The sequence below is a fragment of the Balaenoptera acutorostrata genome, chromosome 3, assembly GCF_949987535.1.
Source record: "Balaenoptera acutorostrata chromosome 3, mBalAcu1.1, whole genome shotgun sequence".
Lineage (NCBI taxonomy): Eukaryota > Metazoa > Chordata > Mammalia > Artiodactyla > Balaenopteridae > Balaenoptera > Balaenoptera acutorostrata.
The window spans coordinates 127,645,662-127,663,385 of record NC_080066.1 but is presented as its reverse complement, the minus strand read 5'-3'; the positions used below and the strand labels follow the sequence as shown (position 1 = coordinate 127,663,385).

The window sequence follows — 17,724 nt, the reverse complement described above, 5'->3', positions numbered from 1 at the left end:
TTGATAAAGGAGGCAAGAATATAGAATGGAGAAAAGACAGCCTCTTCAATAAGTGGTGCTGGGAAAACTGGACAGCTACATGTAAAAGAATGAAATTAGAACACTTCCTAACACCATACACAAAAATAAACTCAAAATGGATTAAAGACCTAAATGTAAGGCCATACACTATAAAACTCTTAGAGGAAAACATAGGCAGAACGCTCTATGACATAAATCACAGCAAGATCCTTTTTGACCCACCTCCTAGAGAAATGGAAATAAAAACAAAAATAAACAAATGGGACCTAATGAAACTTAAAAGCTTTTGCACAGCAAAGGAAACCATAAATGAGACGAAAAGACAACCCTCAGAATGGGAGATCTTCTGCCCATTTTTGGTTTGGGCTGTTTGTTTTTTTGATATTGAGCTGCATGAGCTGCTTGCAAATTTTGGAGATTAATCCTTTGTCAGTTGCTTCATTTGCAAATACTTTCTCCCATTCTGAGGGTTGAGTACTCAGAAGACTTTTGCCTCAGTCTTCTGAGGGAACCCTCATGCACTGTTGGTGGGAATGTAAATTGATACAGCCACTATGGAAAACAGTATGGATGTTCCTTAAGAATCAAAAAATAGAACTACCATATGACCCAGCAATCCCACTCCTGGGCATATACCCAGAGAAAACCATAATTTGAAAAGACACATACACCCCAGTGTTCATAGCAGCACTATTTACAATAGCCAGGACATGGAAACAACCTAAATGTCTGTTGACAGAGGAATGGATAAAGAAGATGTGGTACATATATACAATGGTCTATTACTGAGCCATAAGAAGAAACAAAATTGTGTCATTTGTAGAGACGTGGATGGACCTAGAGAGTGTCATACAGAGTGAAGTAAGTCAGAAAGAGGAAAACAAATATATATTAACTCATATATGTGGAATCAAGAAATACGGTATAGATGATCTTATTTGCAAAGCAGAAATAGAGAACAGATGAATGGATACCAAGGGGGAAATGGGAGTGGGTGGGAGGAATTAGTAGATTGGCATTGACATGTATACACTATTGATACTATGTATAAAATAGACAACTAATGAGAACATACTGTATAGCACAGGGAACTCTACTTAGTGTACTGCGGTGACCTAAATGGGAAGGAAATCCAAAAAAAAGGGAATATATGTATATGTATAGCTGATCCATTTTGCTGTATAGTAGAAACTAACACAACATTGTAAAGCAACTATACGCCAATAAAAATTAATTTAAAAACAAAACAAAAACAAAGATGTCAGCAGGGCTGCTCCCTTATGAAGGCTCTAGGGGAGAATCTGTCTACTTGTCTTTTCTAGCTTCTAGAGACTAACTGTATTCAGCTTGTGGCTCCTCACTTCATTTTCAAAACCAGCAATGTTGCATCTTATCTGTCTTTCACATGACCTTCTCTCCTGTATCAAATCTCCTTCTCCTTCCATCTTAGAAAGAAAGATATATGTGATAATATTTAGGACCCACTCAGGTTATTTGGAATAATCTTCCCATCTCAAAATTCTTAATTTAATCACATCTGTTAACTCTCTTTTGCCATATAAGATAACATTCACAGGTTCTAGGGATTAAGATGTGATCATTTCTGGAGACCTGCCACATATGCCAAGTGTCCTAAGAGCAAGATTGGAAATGAGAGGGGAAGAGAAGAGGAGACACTGGAGTGTTCTGTGAAATTTCATTTTTAATAATTTACAAGTGTTCAGTCAAGAAGAAACAAACATGAGGCCAAAGCAAATATACAAAATAAAATTTCATTGTTATTTTTAGGTGTTTTAAATGTTTATCTACGTTTGAAAGGGCAGACAACGATAGAGAATCCACTGTGGTCTTCAAGTGGGAATAAAGGACAACGATGGAATGAGGCACATGTTAATATATATCCAATTACTTCATTTCAGGTAAGAAAAGAACAATCATGTCTGCGGATATATTTTTGCACTTGAGCATAATGTTAAAGGCAGATCTTGAGCAAAATTAGAATGCGTATGCAAAAATTCTGACATGAGCATCACAAAAATCACATGATTAAGTTTCCCTTTAGTTCTAAAAGTTGTTTTATAAAGAGAAAATGTCCTTTTCTTTTATTAATTAACATCTATCAAGTAATATGTTTGAATAATTGTCTATCCGAATTCAAGTGATTTGCTTGGAGAAAACATAATTTGTTTCTATAAAATCATATGTGTGTATTTTTTTCCTTGAAGACAAACAGCATAGATTCTTATAATAAAGGGAGCTGGATAATCAATTCTCAATTAATCTGTTTGAATTTTACTTGATGGAATTTTGTATACTTTAGCAAAATGTGTCTCTTTGAGGTAATGTCATTTTAGTAATTTATTAGTTTGATTATCAAAATTAGAGAACTTTAAACAAGTTACTTTTATTTGTTTTTATATAGAAAAGAAGAAAGGCTTAGATAGGATTAAGAGAATTAGCTGCAAATATACAATAAGAATTTTAATGATTATAGCAATGGTCATCATGGCTAGAAAAAATTTTTCATAAACTATTTTAGTGGAGAAAATAATGTAGTTTTAGTGATTTTAGTAACTTTATATATGTATTTTATATACTCAGGCTGAGTATGTTTTTCTACTGGGGATTTCTTAATTTCATTTCATGGCATTTAGTAAGGGTATAGAAATTCAGAGAGCTTCAATTATGCCAATTTTCAATTGGTGGAATGCTCTCTTCTTGTAACTTAATCTATAAAATTCTAATGACTGATTTAGAAATTACACTTCTAAAACTAACCAGGATGATAAAAATGCATTCAGTTGTTCACTCTGGTAAAGAATAACGGAGTAAGTCCTAGCTGATTATCTACAAACACATAAAAGCAACTCAATTCACAGATCCTAGTAATTATTTTGTTTCTATGAAGAATAAAATAGTTGAATAAAAAAAGAATAAAATAAGTTGAATAGAGAATGAAAAAGAATAAGAAGAGAGAATAAAGAAGTTGAATCTATGGCAACATATCATTAAACCAAATTAAACTGGGAAGACAGAACTCCAAAGCATTACTGATAAAAGTAGCCTTAATATTAAAATGTACATACCTCTATAGGCAGCAAAGAAACTTTCTTTCTAAAAAAATGATGTTCTTCTAGACATATTTTTGCTTCCTATGTCACTGCCTTGCCAACACAAAATTTTTAAGCCAAAAACATATAAAGTAAGTATTTAAGGGACTAGTTATATTAATGTTTCCTTCAGGATAATCCTTTATTGCCATAGGCATCAATTCAGTAAATATTTATTGAGTACCTTCAAGACAATCATTTATTGTCACAGACAACAGTACAATAAATACTTATTGAGCTACTACTGTGTGCCAGGCACATTGCTAGACATGAAGATTTCATAGTGATTGTTTACCTCAGATTGATGGAAATACACATCTAAACACATATATCACATACTGTAATAATTGCAGTAATAGAAATATGCACAAGTTTCTATGAGCACAACTAATCAACAAGAAGAGTATGGAGGAGAGTCAAGAGAAGCCTGTTACATGGGCTGAAACCTGAAGAGAGGGATTGCAAAGTAGAAAAAGGTCTAATATTAATATTGCAGCAGAGTTCAGAGTAAACCAAGACATGGAGGTCATACATCACAGGATTTGTCAGAGAAACAGAGAGACGTTTATGTGGAATTTGGTACACAAAAATAGATCAAAGACTGATGTGAGATGAGGTTAAGGAACCTCAAGAGCATAGGCACTGGGGAGTTATGGAAGGATTTTACTCAGGGGATGACATGGTGCATCACTTAGGTTGTTGTATGGAAGATGATTCAAGGAGATAAAATCAGGCCAGCAAACCAGTTAAGACACTCATAAAATCCACATAAAGGATATTGAAAGGAAAAACTAGGGAAGTGGTATAAAGAAAAGAGGACGGTTTCAAGATATACTTAGGTGTAAAAACTAGCAGAACATTTTTATGTTGGGAATTTGGGAAGAAGCCATGAATGACCAAGAAGCTTCTAACTGGGGTGTCTTGAGTAATGTCTGTTACTTTATCCATTACCTTAAATAACAAAAAGAGGAAAAGAGACAGGCTTCAGGGATGATTATGGTTACTTCTATTTTGGACATGTTAATATAAAATGCCTGTGGAATATCCTCTTAAAGATGTGCAGAAGGTTATTGCATATGTTTTCCTGAAGCTTTGGGGACAAACATTTTTGTAGGTCATTAGGCTGTATGTGCTGCCTAAAACTCTGGGAGTGGTTGATATTTCCAAGGAAAAGTGTACATATGTGAACAGTGATTAAAGGCAGTGGAACCACACAGAACACTAACCAATCATTAACATGAACTGTGGAAGAGGAGCTTGATCCTAAGTAGTATTTTTTAGAGTTATAAGGAAGGAGATGGAGGAAAGTTTGGTGCTCGCAGAATTTAAAGACTGTGATTCTCAAATTGGAAAGCAGGTCAAGTCCAGTAGACTCGTCGTTACAGAGAGTGCCCACTCTTAAGAAATTTGCATAAGGTGGTAAGGAAATTGTGAAAACCACCATCTTATCTAAAATTATTTCACTGTTCACAGTTAATAGAATAACCTACTGTCTTCACATTCACTAATCATTTCTTTTGCAATGTCTAATGTGCTTTCAGCCCTACTCAGTGTATTTTTCATCTCAGCCATTATACTTTCCATCTCTGTAAGTTCAATTTGAGTCTTTTTTAAAAATACATTTCATGTCTTAAGTTAATGTTTTGAACCTATTAAATCCAATTATAATAAGTGTCTAATGTCATTGTCTGCTAACGATATCATCTGTGCCAGTTCTTGGTTGGTTTTGATTGACTGATGTTTTCTCATCTTTACAAGTCATTATTTTCCTGCTCCTTTACATGTCTGGTAGTCTGACTGGGTGTCAGACATTGTAAATTTTACCTTCATAGTTGCTGGGTATTTTTGTGTTTCTTTATTCTTGAGCTCATTTGTGGATGTAGTTTAGTTACTTGGAAACAGTTTGATAATTTTTGTTCCTGCTTTTAAGATTTGTTACATGAGACTAGAATGGTGTTTGATATCAGGCTGATTATTTCTCAATACTGAGGCAAAAGTCTTCTGAGTACTCTACCCAATGCCTCATGAATTATGAGGTTTCCCAAGTTCTGTGTTAGCTGGGCACTGTTACATTAAATGCGTCCCCCTGGGTCTTTCCCACGTCTTAGGCAGTTTCCTCACATTCAAGGCCTGATCAGGACTTTGCTGAATACTTGAGGGGTACCCTCTGCAGATGTCTCTTTCTCTGCAATTCTTTCTTGGCTGGTATTCTACCCTGCATATTCTAGCTGCCTTGGATTCCTTGGACTCTCAGCTCTATCCCCTCAACCCAGATTTTCTACCAGGCTCTACCTTTGTTCTGCTTTCACCATAGTCTATAAATTCTGTATAGGGCAGTCATAGGGCAAACCTTGTTTGATTTCTATCACTCAGGGTTCACTGTTCTTCATTACCTGATGTCTAGTGTCCTGAATACCATTCTTTCATATACTTTGTCCGGTTATTTGGTTGTTTCAGTTGGGAAGATAAATCTGGTTTCTGTTACTCTAACCTGGCTGGAAGCCAATCAAAAAATGAAGATTTTGAATCAATGAATTTCTAAACTATTTAAATTACCAATGGGAAATGAAGATAAATAAAACCATATTTTTATACTGGATCTCTAGGTTCTTATTTCTCTGAGATATTTCTAGGTCCATTGGCTAAGGACTTTCATTTCATAAATCTTGATTGTTCAAGGAAATGCAACTGCACCATCCTACCCCATTTTTTAAATTTAATTTTGTTTTCAAGTTTCTTGTTGTTTTCAACTTTTTTCAGACAAAGTATTTTTTTCCTCAAAAGTCATTTATAAACTATCAAGCTTTTCAAAAATCTTGCTTTGGTGTGTGATGCCTACCAGAAAAGCATGGCAAAGAAAAGTATGGAATATATTACTGTACAGATTAAGTTGTGAGAAGTTTTAACATTATTCAGATGTAGATTTGTGGCATCCTAGAATGTCTTTAATTCAAGTGGAAAGGTTATCTCTTACCTCTTGGAATTTTAAATGAAATATAAGTGATTTTGAGACTCTGTTACATTGATACATTTTATGTTTTGTTTGGAGTTGTATGCCTTCAAATTAGTTTGATCCATAAACCCTTTAAAAAAACAACCACTTGCAAAGTTCTTTGTCTAAGTGTGTCCAATTAGTTTGCTTAGCTGAAAATCAAATTATTGTGTAGTACTTTTTCAGGCAAATAGAAGTTTTCTCCTACTGAAATGTCTTTTGGGGCTCTTTTTCTAGAATTAATTTAGCATGATCGGTGCTTGTGAGGAAAATATATTTAGCTGGATTCAGAAGGATCTGGGAAAAAATTTCCAAAAAAAGTAAAATTAATATAGTGTTAGTCTTAGAATGTCACTTTTATTTTATATCCTACACCAAGGAAAATATTTAACTATCCTTTTAAATGCTTTACTTCTTTCACAGTACATTTCAAATGTTTTGTGAGGGAAAAGTATAGAGACATTATAACACCGTCTCTACATTTTCTTAGGTATAGGTGAAAAGAATTCTGTAGATCTTCTTATATCCTCATTTAAAGATTTGAAAGTACGTTTTGAGACAATTTATCTTAAATCACACAAATCCTTAACATTAAATAGGGATTGGGAAAGAGATTATAATGCTCTCATTACATCATGCTGCCTTTATATATTTCTATGAATAATAATAATCCAAAAAATATCGTCCTCCTTAGTAGACATTACATGCTTGTATAGATACATATCTGACATTCTAAGCCAAATTCCGGAGCAATTATAGACATGATGATGGCTCCTGAAGTAACTATTGAAAATATTTTCTAATTGCAATTCACAATGCGATCTAGTTCTTCTGTTTTTGCCGACAGTCAAAATCTCATGTTATTATTTCAGATTAGAAGCTTTGACAACCAGCTGACATTTATCCAGCAAGCTGAACTGGCAGTCTTGTGAAGTTAAACTCACTGTTAATATTTATATAGTTTCTCCAGAGAAAAGCTTAGGCAACTCACCTGGTTTATTATGTTACCTCTCTTCAAATCTCTTCTGTACTGGTTAAGGATAGTTCTGCTCTTTGCTGGTAAGAGGGGGAAAAAAAAAAAAAAAAAGATAGTTTAATTATTTGCTGAACCTGTAATAAAATAAAGGTAAAATTGTTAACGTTAATAGCTATTTTCAAATTTATTCACATCCTAAAGTTTTTCCAAGTGATGTACACTGTCAGTTTTCAAACTGCATTCCAAGGCTTTGGCTTTGCCTTAGCAGTAATGATCAGAAGCGATGTCTCTCGTCAGAAAGAAAACATTTGCAGAGGCACCATTAATGTTGAAGTCATCATCAGAAGTGCGTTGTAGTCTTTGACTCCCCATTTACTTTTACTCATTAGTGCTACATGTAGCTCTTCCTCCCTTTCTGAGAAATTATATTTGAACATAAGCTTTTACAGCATCATCTGTATCTCCCTATATATTGACATCTATATCTACATGCTTTAAAGCATTATAAATAAATGTAAGAAACTGTCAATCGATGAATTGAAATAATTTTGTGTAGTGTAATTCTAATACAGAAATTCACATATATTTTTTAAACTCCCACTTGCATTTACCCACCAGGAATTAATTTTCTGATCATGCAGTATTTCTTGCATATTAAGTTTGCTGAATTGCAGGCACACACTGTGAAAACGTTACAATTTTAAACTTGTTTCAGTTAAGGGAAACCATTTTAAGTAAGATCAGTGTGATTATGTGTGAAGAACAGGTTTTGCATAATTTGAACCCTCTTTTTAGGAGACCTAAACGTCAACATTTTCTCCCAGAGAATCTAGATGCCATTAATTCTGTCTTCAAGGCAATTAAGCCAAATGCATTTCAGAAGTATTGAAGAGGAAAAGAACATAGTCTTATCCTTGTAATGTAATAGTAGTCAGAATCATGATGGTACTTCATTAAAATATGACATATTTAACCTATTAAACTAGAGAGCATTTCTTCTCTGAGTGAATGTAATTCAGACTTTTTTCATTGCATACAGATCACATCTTCCAAGTTGAGATACATCATATTATAATGGACTGTTATAGTTTCTCATCTTTGTATGTGAGAAAAAAGATGTTTGTCACCAAGGATTTATTTTTAAAAACACTTGAAAGTTTGGCCAAGGTACATTATTTAAATTTAATACCTATGCATTTTATTTCTGTTATCTATCTCATAGTCAATAACAATATAAGGAGAAAATACCCCTCTAGGTCTTCATCTTGAAGCCGTTTATAAGTCTATTAGAATCTATAAAATCGTGTTATAATAATTCTAGTTGGAGTTCAGAGCATAAACAGAACAATGCAATAAATATTTCTTTGTGAGAGTCAAATGAGTTAAAAAACAATCTATATCTTTCCAATAACAAAGCTGCTATGGAAATTAAAAGGAAACAAACCAACAACTACACAGTACCTTTTTCTTTCTTCATGTTCAAATAGGACCCTGAGGAAGACTACGGTATTTCTCTAGCCTATTGGATTGGATTCCCTATCATCACAAGATTTCAAATATATATTAAAAGTACCAATTATATAACTGTACCAAGAGTTTGATTGTCAAAAGTTATTTTTATCATCCCAGTAATAACTACTACTAATTCTCTGATTTATTTCCACACAATAACTAAAACACTGCTATGCTTGGAAAGTAATCAAATTGCTTTATTCAGTGACAAACTGTATTATCTATAGTTGTGAAGATAAATGTAAATAATAGATTTACAAATCAGTCAGCTTTTATTACTGTAACACTTCATCAGGATCACCGAGGGATGAAGTATTCATATAAAAGAATGTTCTAGATAGAGGCAGCCCTCTGTACATATGACAATTCAACTTTTGTTGATTTGTATTTCTGCTGTTCAGCTAACTACACATTTGCGGTCAACATATTGCCAGTAGGCAGGCAGCACACATATTAAATTCCATCAGTCAATCTACTCTCTGACGTTTACCACCAAAGTCTCCCCAGCACTCCCTCTCAATCTGACCACAAAAGAAGGGTGGCAGCATCCTTCACAACCTCGCTGCTTCAAGACTTTTGTTTTTAGCACAAGCCTAGGTTCAGCCTTGGGTTTTTGATCAAGCTGCACAGCGAGGCAGAAAGAAGGAAAGAAAAAGAAAATTAGTAGGAAAAGTAGGAGTGTTTAATACTTTAAAGTCAGTAACAGAAGTTTTGAAATGCTTTGAGCGATGGCAAGATCATTCCAGGGAAAGAAGCTTTGAAAAGTTCAGGAATGATTTTGAAGATTTAGACATTTTAATTTTTATTTTTAAAATAATGCCATTATTTTATATGGACACTTATCTCCAGGTAACAGCAACTTATTAAGTGAAAATAATTGTGTACTTTAAATAAGAAAAACTGTGGATCATTTTATTGTCTACTCGCCTCTACATACCTAAGATGGAAAAATCCATGTCTCTCAAGCCTGTTCCTCCAGCATTCTTCCCAATACAAGGATTATGACTTAAGCTTCATCTGTTTAGATTTCAAGTGTGAGCAGGTGCAGAACATTCTAACCTACCCGTATTAGCCTTTTCACCAACATCTCACTTCCCACACAAATCATACTGGAATGCAATCCTCTTATCTTTGCCATGGCCACATTACAAACCCTGTATTCTGTTCTACAAGCAGTGTTTACTCCCTTTCTCTTTCTACTCCACCTCTTAAAATTAAAACTCTTGGTGATTGAGGCAGTTTCCTCTTCACCATACCAAATTTTTCTGACTAATACATCCTTATTCCTGCTTCCCTCCAGAATTAAACTTGACTGGGAGGAAGAAATCTACCATTTTCTTCCATTCAATCCTTTAAAAGACCTGCATAAAAGAAAAATTTGTGATGACAGCCCTCCACTTTCATTCAGTAAAGTATTAGTCTTGGGGGCAAAGTGGAAAATATTTGTTTTTGTGGAATCAGACACTTATAGCATGAATCTTTGAGTTCTGACTTTCTCCAAGATAACATTCCATTCATGTTGTTATCTTCAGGAGAGAAGACTCAGCATCACATGACTGAAACTAAGAAGGGGGTGGGAATACTATTGATTTACTCTTAACATTGATTCTCTACCAGGTAAGCAGCACATATCAAAAAAAGGAAAAAAAAACCCCAAATACTTAAAAACCCATGGTTAGGAAAAAGGCAATGCCTTCTCACAGATAGACTGCTGATAGGGGCAATTTATAATGACCCTAAAGAACCATATAATAATTGTGTATAATAATCATATGAAATTCAGCCTTGTTCATCTCAGCCTTGTTCAGAATAACTGAAAATAATTTTAATGTCTAACAATAACAATACATGCTGGTTAAATAAATTTTGTTGCATCCATAATATGGACTCTTCTGCAGCCATTAAAATGACTTCTCCTTTTCCAAATTCAGTGCTCTTGAATTTATTTTTTAAGTGAGAATTTAATGTAATTTGTGCCTGATTTCTTTTTTATTTTATTTTATTTATTTATTTATTTATTTTTGGCTCTGTTGGGTCTTCGTTTCTGTGCGAGGGCTTTCTCTAGTTATGGCAAGTGGGGGCCACTCTTCATCGCGGTGCGCGGGCCTCTCACTATCGCGGCCTCTCTTGTTGCAGAGCACAGGCTCCAGACGCGCAGGCTCAGTAGTTGTGGCTCACGGGCTTAGTTGCTCCGCGGAATGTGGGATCTTCCCAGACCAGGGCTCGAACCCATGTACCCTGCATTAGCAGGCAGATTCTCAACCACTGCGCCACCAGGGAAGCCCCAGTGCTCTTGAATTTTTATACCATTCATTTTTTCTTTAATCTTCTCTCTTGCAATTTAAATAGTCCTCTGAGGGCTGTGTAGCCACTATCCAGATACCTTCCAAAACACCACACTAACTCAAATGCAAGTTATCATTTCCAGGCAGCCAAATTAATGCTTCATTCCTGATTCTATCTGAGGATGGAGAATTCATATACTGCCAATTTAGTTCTAAATATTTTAACTCTGGTCTGCCATTTTATTTTGGCTTCAGTGACAAGACAAATTGTATGCCTTTCAAAGAAATGGTTTTGAACACTCTTTATTAACATACTTACCTCAACATAGGTAAGCAGGAAACCCTCTCTACACAAATTAAATATAATAATAATATAATAATAAAAACTTCCCAAATCTTTTTCTCTTATCAAATTTTTTCCTATCGTGCAAATTATTCTTATTCTTAAAGGCCATATTTAAGTGGGGGAAAGGACTCAATACAAAAGGTGGTAACTAATGCCTCTACTCTCCTACTTAGAGATTTCGATTGATAAAATTATGATAGCATATCAGAGAACAATGGTAGCCTTCACAAAAGTAGTGTAAGTTCTCTTAAATTCATCACAAATTTGCCTTTAAGGAGTCATATTAAGGTACTTTGAAAAACAAAAATTTTGGCATTGATAAAAACAGACTTTTACTCCAATTCGTTGCAATGAAATAAGGCTAGAAATTGTATTAAAATGCACACATTAGTTTGATGTTGAAAACAGTTATTAGGCTAATTTTTCTTCGGAAAGAACAAAGTAGGTATTTCATTTTGGTATGTAGAAATTTTTCTGGGAATATGATCACTACATGCATAGGTTATTTTTTAGTATCAAAAGAATTAAAAGGTTTTACTGGAAGCAAGGAGTAATTGTGAGATAAGACAAAATTTTAGAAGACTCTTATTTCTATAAAAATGAAATAAAAATTTGCTAATTGTCCTTATATTGACCTTGTATCTAGAATTTAGTAATAAATGGAGACTGATTTCATTCATCTGTTCTTTCAACACTAATGTCTTACCTCAGTGCCAGCCACTGTTCTAGATACCGGAAATTCAAAGGTCTGCCGCTAAACACTCAACATAAGTAAACCCATAAATATCTTCAAGGGTTTAAAAACAAAGCATATGGGGAATATGATGAATTTATTCACTGTATTTGCAAGAGATCAAACAGTTTTACAGAGATGGTAAACCCTTGCTCTGTGCTTCATTAAACATAATACTGTCGCAGTGAACCCGGAACTCATTCATCCATAAAATATTTCTAGAAAACCAGTGTTATGGGACATGTTTTGAAAACATTGGAGGGAATCTACTTCAGAGAAATATTTCAGAGAAAAACTTTTCTTTACCTCTGAAAACAAAAAGTGATACGATTTGTAATAGCTGCTTTTATTCTGTTATTCAATTAAGTTTAGTTTTGTTTTAAAATTGACACAGAGCTTGTAATATGGAAAACTATGCTATACAAGGAAGATCCTATTGGTTTTGTTGAGAAAGTTCATGTTTTTTGCAAGTAAGAATTCTGAAGACCATCAATAATAAATGATGCCAGGATTGTTGTCAATTTTAGGTTTGTCTCCTCGATTTCTCAATAAAAATTCATCTGCAAATCAAAGCCCTACATTTAGGTTTGTTTCATTCATATTTGTAGCTCATTTTTGAAGGTATTCGAGGTCCTGGCATAGAAGGTGACATTGCCATTGATGATGTATCAATTGCAGAAGGAGAATGTGCAAAACAAGACTTAACGACTAAGAGTAAGTGTCTCTTCTTGGATCATTTGGTGTGATATTAAAGTAATGTAATGACTATTAAACTAATGTGGTCTAATTGTTAAAACTAATTTATTTTTAGTTTATTTAAAAATTTCCTGTGCATGAGACCCTAAAATTTTAATTATATTTTAAAATCAAAGTATGAAATCCGATGGTAGGCATTTGAACTCAGTTATTCGACCTAAAATGAAAGTAATTTTGATTTAGGTCTATGTAAGGCAAGCACACTTTGGTTTTTAATTAAGATTTTTAAATATTCTTAATTTATATTATTAATTTCAGAGGATATTTTTCACTTTTATTAAAATATTTGGCTAATCTATATACTCAGCACACATTTATATAGCCATGGCTGTTTTTATTCCTCCGAGTTTATGAATGTATTTTGTAGGTCTAACTTTTGCCAACCATTTTAACAGATTCAATATTGTGAAGAGCCTTAGTATATATATTAAGTAATGGAGCAGCCTAATTCTTTTCTCGTATAATTAATCTCCTTATACCTGCATCACAATCTTGTTTAGTAATTTGGTTTCACTTTTTATTCTAGTTTGAATATTATGGTATAATGATATCTTCAAATTGTATGTTTTTCACCAAAAATCCGTTTTTAGTAAAAGAGCTATAAATAAAAAAATTATAACTAATGCAAAAACCATCAGAATTATGTGTTGGGCTGTTTCTTAAAATCCTCATTGTATTATTCATGTGAAGGTGAGAAATCTAATATTATACTTATGAAAAATTCCTCTAGTTGAAGGATTTTCATAGGCCCACCTAGAATCTTTAATTTTGTGGTCATTTAAAGAGGTATCAATCAAACTAAATATATACAAATAACTCAATTATTTAGTACTTACAAAAAGAGCATGAAAATCCACTTTGTATAAGTCTAGAGCAAATCAGAGTCTTTGTTAATTGAGTATTTTTAGTGAGAAATTATATCAGTCTGGATGTTGAAAGTCAAATTTGTACAACTACCCAGTGATTGCTCATACGAACTGAATTGACTCCATTTTTAAACATTGTTAGGAGACAAAAACTAAGACTGTACATAACAATGAGCCATTTTGCCCATAGTTTTCACCTTCTTGTCATTACACTTAGCATTTCAAGTGGCAATTTTAGTAAAAGTTTCCCCCCTGTGTCTGGCTAATTTTTCTTTAGAAAACCAGTAGCTATATCCAAATGAAGTAAGTTTGTCAAATGCACAGAAAAGCAAGCATTCTTCTCAGAGGAAAAAGGGATTTCTTTTGAATTTCACAACATGAATCAGTGATAGTAACATATACTATATTAACTGAAGATAGCTACCATCTGATACAGAAATCTTACATTTTGATAATTAAATCACTGAAAATTAGTATAAATAGAATTAAACTTTCCAAATGAGGAAAGCAAGAGAACATAATTTACTCCCCAAAAAGGAGAAAGCAGAAATGTAGTCACAGTGAAATGACTCTGAAAACCCATAGGCACTTTGTTGTTATACAATAGAACATTTTCATAATCAGTTTTCTTCTCTTAAACTACTAAATCCAGGAAAAAGTGTGACTATTTCAAGTAAGATATATCTATGCTTATTGGAGGTATTTTTATTTAGCCTCTGTAAATCAGAGGAAACAATTCTAATTGAACAAAAACATTTTCTTTGGTATGAGAAAATACTCTGCTACATTTGTATCTCTTTAACTATAACTTATTAAGTTCATTTTGATGAATAGCGTTTGTGGAATCTTAATGTTAAATTCTAAGTACAAACCAGCTTGGAGGCCAAAGGACTCTTCCTAAACTGCTCAGGCTTCCAACCCCTCTCCGGTAGTAAATGTAGTACTATGGCCACACTATCAAAAGCTGAGATTGTTTGTCTCTTATTTTCAAAACCCAGCTTGCTCCTAGGTGGGAGCCATTGTGTAACTTAAGGCAGGTTAATGAATTGTTGGGTTTGCCTATGTTAGTCCTCCTAGGTAAGCTATACATTCTAAGAGGTATCATCTGTACATGAATTTTACTTGAAATACCAGCTACAGTAGGAATCTCAAAGCAGATTGGTGAAAGAGCTCTTTTAGTTAGAATGGACTTCATAGCACTTTTAAAAATTACACTATGGAGAAAATTATTTACCCAATTTATAGATAATAGACTGATCCTGATATGTATAATCCACTGTTTGCAGTAGTTAATTTCTCTACCCATAACAATCCCTACCTGGTTTTCATAAAGAGTAGTTTTTCTTTCAGTGGTCTTTAAGCTTAAACATTTCTGAAAGCTTAAAAAGCAAAAAAAATGAAGCTGCCCTTTTAGATTTTTGAGAATTTTCTATGTGTGCATGCCTTCATGTGGCTAGCAGAACTCTGAGGTTGAGCTTAGCCACAAACTCACATAAATATCTTCTGAACAGGTTTTCGTCGCATAGCATATCAATTTAAAATCTGAAAATATTTTAATTTTATCAAATGCCTCACCATGTATTCAAGTTATTTTCCTTTTCACTTGTCTTGGAAGTGAAGCTGATAAATAAAACAAACCAAAAAACAAGTGTTTTCCAAAAATATCTTCCATATACTAAAATTGTTTTATTTGTTCACCAAAGTTGTATTGGTAGCTATATGGAATACTTACTCTCCTTTTTAATGATTTCTTGGCATTTACTTCCCTTGTCTTTAGATTCTGTTGATGGTGCTGTTGGAATTTTAGTACATATATGGCTTTTTCCAGTTATTGTCCTCATCTCTATCTTAAGTCCTCGAAGGTGACCTTACCCTGGCAGAGGCTATAAAAGATTCACCAGGCACTGGCATGAAGAAAGAGTCTTTGTAAATGGACATTGAAAAAACAAACTACCAAAGATTCCTCCACTGACTACTGACTCAAAATAAAATAATAAAAACAAATTTTTTAAGCACTGGGGATAAAAAGACATCATGGAAATATAACTTATTCCGCACTACAAATAAAAGAAAATCTTGACCTGAGTAGAGAAGAGACCTTCAGGTGCTTTCGTGGCTAAAAAGATTACAGCGTCATCTGGTCATCTGGTTGAACTCGAAAAAAGAAAAAAAAAAAAAAGAGCTATAGAAATCCTTGTCAAAGCACAAAGTCATGGCTGGTTTTGTTTCAAATGAATAGTTTGCTTGTTACCATGGAAACCTAATGGCCTGCCAACAAAAACCTCACTGTAAACAGGGTACGTGAAGAGCTGGCATTTATTTTCCTTTTGAGAAGGTTTTGCATAGAGAATTAAATAAATGTAGGCCCTTTTACCTTTGGTTGTTACCATTCCTTGAAAATAACCCGAACTCAGAATTATTTACAATATTCTTCTTCCTCCCCACCTTATCCCCATCCCACCTTTATTATTATTATTTGTTTTCCTCCCATGGCTAAGCTAGATAACTGTATGCTGTCTCTTTTTGCATGCACTACTATCCAGGATGGTAAACCTGGGCTTACATATTACACAGGCTTATCGGAGTTTGCTTGCGGCCACTTGAACACCCAAACTAAGTCATCTGTTCCAACGAAGAAACCAAACCATCACCTTTTATAAATTGCCATGGAAACCAAGTGCCTTCAATGAAACAAGCCTGAATAATTTTCAACTCAGAAGTTTGCACTGCTAAGAGTGGTTTGTGTAAAACTGTTTTATAAACAAACTACAGAGCCTAAATGTGCAAATTACAGGCAAGACAACAAAGCCGCTTCTGAAGAAGAAAGGACCGAAGCTGCTGCGTAAGCCCATGCAGACAAGATATTTGTTGTTTGACCTCCTAGACAGCCATGGCCTTTCGGCTTATTGTCCATTAGAAAATAACTTCCATTGAGACCAGACATGGGAGCAACACTTTTTTCTTCCAGGTTATTAAATGGGTCAACCAGAGCAAAAGGTTGTTAAGATAATACTTAGCGCAGAAGGTGGTGAAACAGGAGTGATTTTTTACTCTAACCTCCATTTGAAATGAAATTGGCCCTAGCTTTAGAGGGAACAAGAAAATGTTTGTGATTGCAGTACATACAAACTCTACAGTGGAACTGGGCCTGAAAAAATCTGGCTTTATTCTAGACACTGAGGGTAATATGCCTCTGCCCTTTAGTCAGACTCTGTGAAAATTGTGAAATATTATTTTATTATTTTACCAAGATTAAAAAACACTTTTACAAAAAAACAAAAACCTGTAAAAATGATTTTGAGCTACCTGAGGACAAATCATACCTTTAACCAGCCAGTTTTCCAATGCATTGTAAATTTCACTTAAACCTGTTGGTTATGAAAATTTGAAGATCTTTTTCCTTAAATTATCTCAGCTTTTAACTTCATTTAAAAAGACTTTTGTCTAAAGAAGAATATTATTATTATTATATGTTCTTTCAACACCCCAGGATTAAAAAAAAACTGATTATGCAAGTAATTGGGATATAAGTATTAAATTATAACATTTGCAAATATTAATATAAAAAGCACAACAAAATGTAGTGGAAAAATGACAAAGCTTGATTTTTTAAAAAAAAAATTCTGTAGAAATGTTTGTGCAAATTCAGTAATCCAACTTAAAAGATAATTTTACAGCTATGTTCAATAAAGCCTCTTTCCAGGTAAGGTATGAAAAGCAGTATGTGTGTTTGTTGAACGATGTTCACTTATCACCAAAATGAGACTAGTTATACAATTTACTGGTTACGTCTCCATGGGATAAATCTTCAGTGCTTCATATACTTTAATGTCTGCAGGAAGAAATTTTGATAGGAAATCTCTGATGCACTCTCCCTTATTTGTAATAGTTGTAAAAAAAAGTCAAACTTTTGAAAGTAAAATATGAAACAAATATGAACTTGGAATTTAATGTGTATTTTCATAGTTAAAGAGGGAACCAGTCTGAATATCCAGGTAATGGTAGAATTGAGCTAAGCCATGTTCTTTAAATTAAGCAGAATAAATAAATGAATTTTATAACATATTTGAACAAATCAGACATATTGAAAGAATTTCAAAATTATAGTCACCCATCTATTTTATCAA

General features: G+C 33.6%; 1 protein-coding gene across 3 annotated transcripts in view; it reads left to right on the top strand.

Annotated features, from left to right (window-relative positions):
* MDGA2 (MAM domain containing glycosylphosphatidylinositol anchor 2) overlaps window positions 1-17,249 on the top strand; it is an 814,155-nt gene extending 796,906 nt beyond the window's left edge. For 2 of the 3 annotated variants that reach the window (XM_007192803.2, XM_007192802.2), the window contains 3 exons: window positions 1,810-1,940; window positions 12,584-12,689; window positions 15,375-17,249. In XM_007192803.2, the coding sequence (XP_007192865.1) occupies window positions 1,810-1,940; window positions 12,584-12,689; window positions 15,375-15,463 (326 nt within the window). In that variant the 3' untranslated portion in view covers window positions 15,464-17,249. Of the gene's footprint in view, window positions 1-1,809; window positions 1,941-8,138; window positions 8,211-12,583; window positions 12,690-15,374 lie in introns of those variants that run through there. The other variant, XM_057544648.1, reaches the window with a different exon arrangement.
* Window positions 17,250-17,724: the final 475 nt, after the last annotated feature.